The sequence below is a fragment of the Aptenodytes forsteri genome, unplaced genomic scaffold (genome assembly GCF_000699145.1).
Source record: "Aptenodytes forsteri isolate BGI_AS27 unplaced genomic scaffold, ASM69914v1 Scaffold276, whole genome shotgun sequence".
Taxonomy (NCBI): Eukaryota; Metazoa; Chordata; class Aves; order Sphenisciformes; family Spheniscidae; genus Aptenodytes; species Aptenodytes forsteri.
Genome location: NW_008795479.1, coordinates 338,659 through 341,477, shown reverse-complemented (window position 1 = coordinate 341,477; position 2,819 = coordinate 338,659). Strand labels below are relative to the sequence as shown.

The window sequence follows — 2,819 nt, the reverse complement described above, 5'->3', positions numbered from 1 at the left end:
GGTTGGGCGAGTTGCGGCTGCTGCCTGTGCGGAGCAGCAGTGCCAGGGTTTTGCTTGGGAGAGCCCAAGTGTTTCAGTCTGAAAGGTGGAGTGAATCCATCTGTGGATCTCTGAGAGCCAGGCCACGTCTCTGCCACAGCATCTCCCAGTGTATCCACCAGAGATGTTTTGATGTGGCAAAGCAGACGATGACCTCCAACACAAAGGCAAGCTCCAGCCTGCCTATCGCATCATGCCTAGCGGTTTACTGGCGTCCATTGAGAATTCAGGAAAAAAATGTGAGCGCTGGTGTATGCCGCTACTGAAACTGGGCCTCTGCTCCCTTCTCCCTGTAGAAGACAAGATGTTCAGGAGAAAGCCTCTTCCTCGATACGGAACAGGAGGCTGAAGAGCAGGATCTCTTGAGCAGGACCGTGGTTTGCTTGTCTGTAATAGCTGCGCTCTTGTCCCCTCGCAGGGAAGGCTCGGTCATGCTGCAGATCGACGTGGACACTGAGAAAGGAGGCCTGACCGTGAACAAGAACTTCCTGGTGGATTTTGGAAAGGAACCCAATGGGCCTTGCCTTGCCCATGACATCCACTTCCGTAGTGGGGCTTCCACCTCCGACATCTTGGCCTAGGCGCCATGTGGAAGACTCCCTTCTTCTCTCTCTCTTCTGTAGTGCAGCCATTAAGAAAGAGCGTAGGGTAATTGGGTTTGGGGGTCCCCGTTCATTGCTGGAGTCTTGATTTCTGCTAACCTGAGCTACGGAAGCTCTGCCTTTTTGCGAGGGTTTGGTTCAGGCAGACCAGTGGACACATGGCATGTTTTCAGTGCAAAGCAACCCCTGGGCGTGGTTCGCAGAGCAGAGCCCAGGGCAGTTGCTCAAATGCAGAGATGTGCAGTACGCACAGTGCCTTTGGGCAGATACCTGCATACCCACCGTGCCTCGCTTCATTGCTACAGGCCTGTCGGACACCTGCCTTGATGTCCCCGGCCTGTTAGCTATTGCTGTCTAGTACCGGGGCCGGTAGCAAGGTGTTGAACTCTCAGTTACGATTCAGCGCTTGTTCACCCTTGAAAACTAAGGCAAAAGAAAGTGAAGTGCCCAGTTCGCCTGAGTTACTGTTCTTCAGCCGGGTCGTTCCTGGATAGTCTTCCCCTGGCACGAGAGCCCTCTTGGCTCCCTTCTCACGTGCTTGGGTCGGTACGCGTCACAGCTGAAGGAGTATGAAGTGCTTTATTTTGAAAAGAAGTGCCTGTTTCCCGACACTGGTTTGCTCTTATGTTCTGCTTTAAACAAGAATAAAATTGTTCTTTGCATCAGCTAGATCTTCACGTGTCTTACTGAAGCCTTTCAGATTTATTTCAGGGGAAAACAAACGCCAGCAGTGGTTAGTGATAAGATCAGGGTTTTGAAAACCCCTAAGACAGGACACTGATTGTGCCAGAGCGCCTGTTAGTCTTCTGGGAAGTTTCTGGTAGAAATTGTCTTTGCTCGTTCTTTTTTTTGTGTGCATTCTTGCAGGCACGGCTTTTATAGGGAAGCGCGGCAACCATTTGTTCTTTTTCTGCCCCAAACAAACGTACCTTGTCAAAGCAATGTAGTGTTGTCATCCCCCAAACCAACCATTTGGTTTTAGTAGGGCTTACTTTAAGATACGTGAAGGGCTGCAAGAACACACTTAGTAGACGCTCCAGTGCAATCCCGTGCGTTCGTTAAGCGGTTTGCTTGCTGCTGGTGAGAATATCGGTTTCAGCTTGATCGGTTCCCATGGACGGCGTAGTCTTAACACAGTTGAGGCAGAGTCAAGTCAGGGTTTTCACCCAAAGTACTCTGCATACAGTTAATACGGTGTTGGCAAAATGTCCTTAGTCCCTTCAGAATTCTCCATAGACTGTCCTCTTTCGCAAGATGTACTCGCTGGAGTTGTAGGTTGTTCTCCTGCTTATCACGTGCTGCGTAGGATGCCAAATCCCACTCGCCCAATGTAAGCCTGTTTGCTACACAGGAGGGCAACCACCGGCCTCCAAAACCCCGCTGCACACCCACACATCGTCCCATTAGTCCCGTTTGCCTTGAGCATCTTCGCGAGGGTACAATTTGCAGCCAAAACCGTAATGAGTTTGGAGGCTGCAAAAATTAGGATATAAAGAGGATCCTTCTAAGTTTTAGCCCTTTATGGATTTACCTTGGAGGAACACAACTTCATTTACTTCCTCACCCTGCTCACGGGCACGCATACTGCTCCAGCTCTCTTGTGCACCCTGGGGTGCTGCTGTTCAGCGTCACGATCACTTGCGTGTGACAGCCCCTTCTGATCCTCCAGCTTTTGCCTTGTTTGAGGGCCTTCTCAGGGGACGTCCCTGCTGTTGCGGTGGCTTTCGAATGAGCCTCATCTCACCTACCTTCAGACCCTACAAGGCACGTACCTCACTAGAGGTGCCTCCTCCTCTCCGCTGGCTGGAGGGAGAGTCTGGCCAGCAGACATCCCCATGCCAGCGTGCGGTCCAGATGGCTGGAGGTAGCTGAGCTGAATCCGCCCTGGAAACCCCTCCTCGTGATGGGGCCGGGCACCATCCACATCAATGGAGGGAAGAGCTCCCTTACCTCATGGCCGTGTTTACAGGGTTGATCAGAGAGTCTGCTGTCTCTTACGCTCTCAACTGAGCACCCTCTCTGACCTGCAGGTGGTCGCACGGCAAGGCGAGGACTCAGCCTGGGCTTTGAGCTGCAGCTGAGCCACGAAGAGCAACAGACAACGCGGCAGGGGTGACCCAGCTCCTCGTTCCACCATCAGGCCATGCTCTGCCCAAGTTGGATGGATGTGGATGTATT

At 52.3% G+C, this 2,819-nt stretch overlaps 1 protein-coding gene across 1 annotated transcript in view; it reads left to right on the top strand.

Annotated features, from left to right (window-relative positions):
• LOC103900513 (selenium-binding protein 1) overlaps positions 1-620 on the top strand; it is a 12,000-nt gene extending 11,380 nt beyond the window's left edge. The window contains exon 11 of the mRNA XM_009281218.2: positions 458-620. Coding sequence (XP_009279493.2) covers positions 458-620 — 163 coding nt within the window. The remainder of the gene's footprint in view (positions 1-457) is intronic.
• The last annotated feature ends 2,199 nt before the right edge of the window (positions 621-2,819 follow it).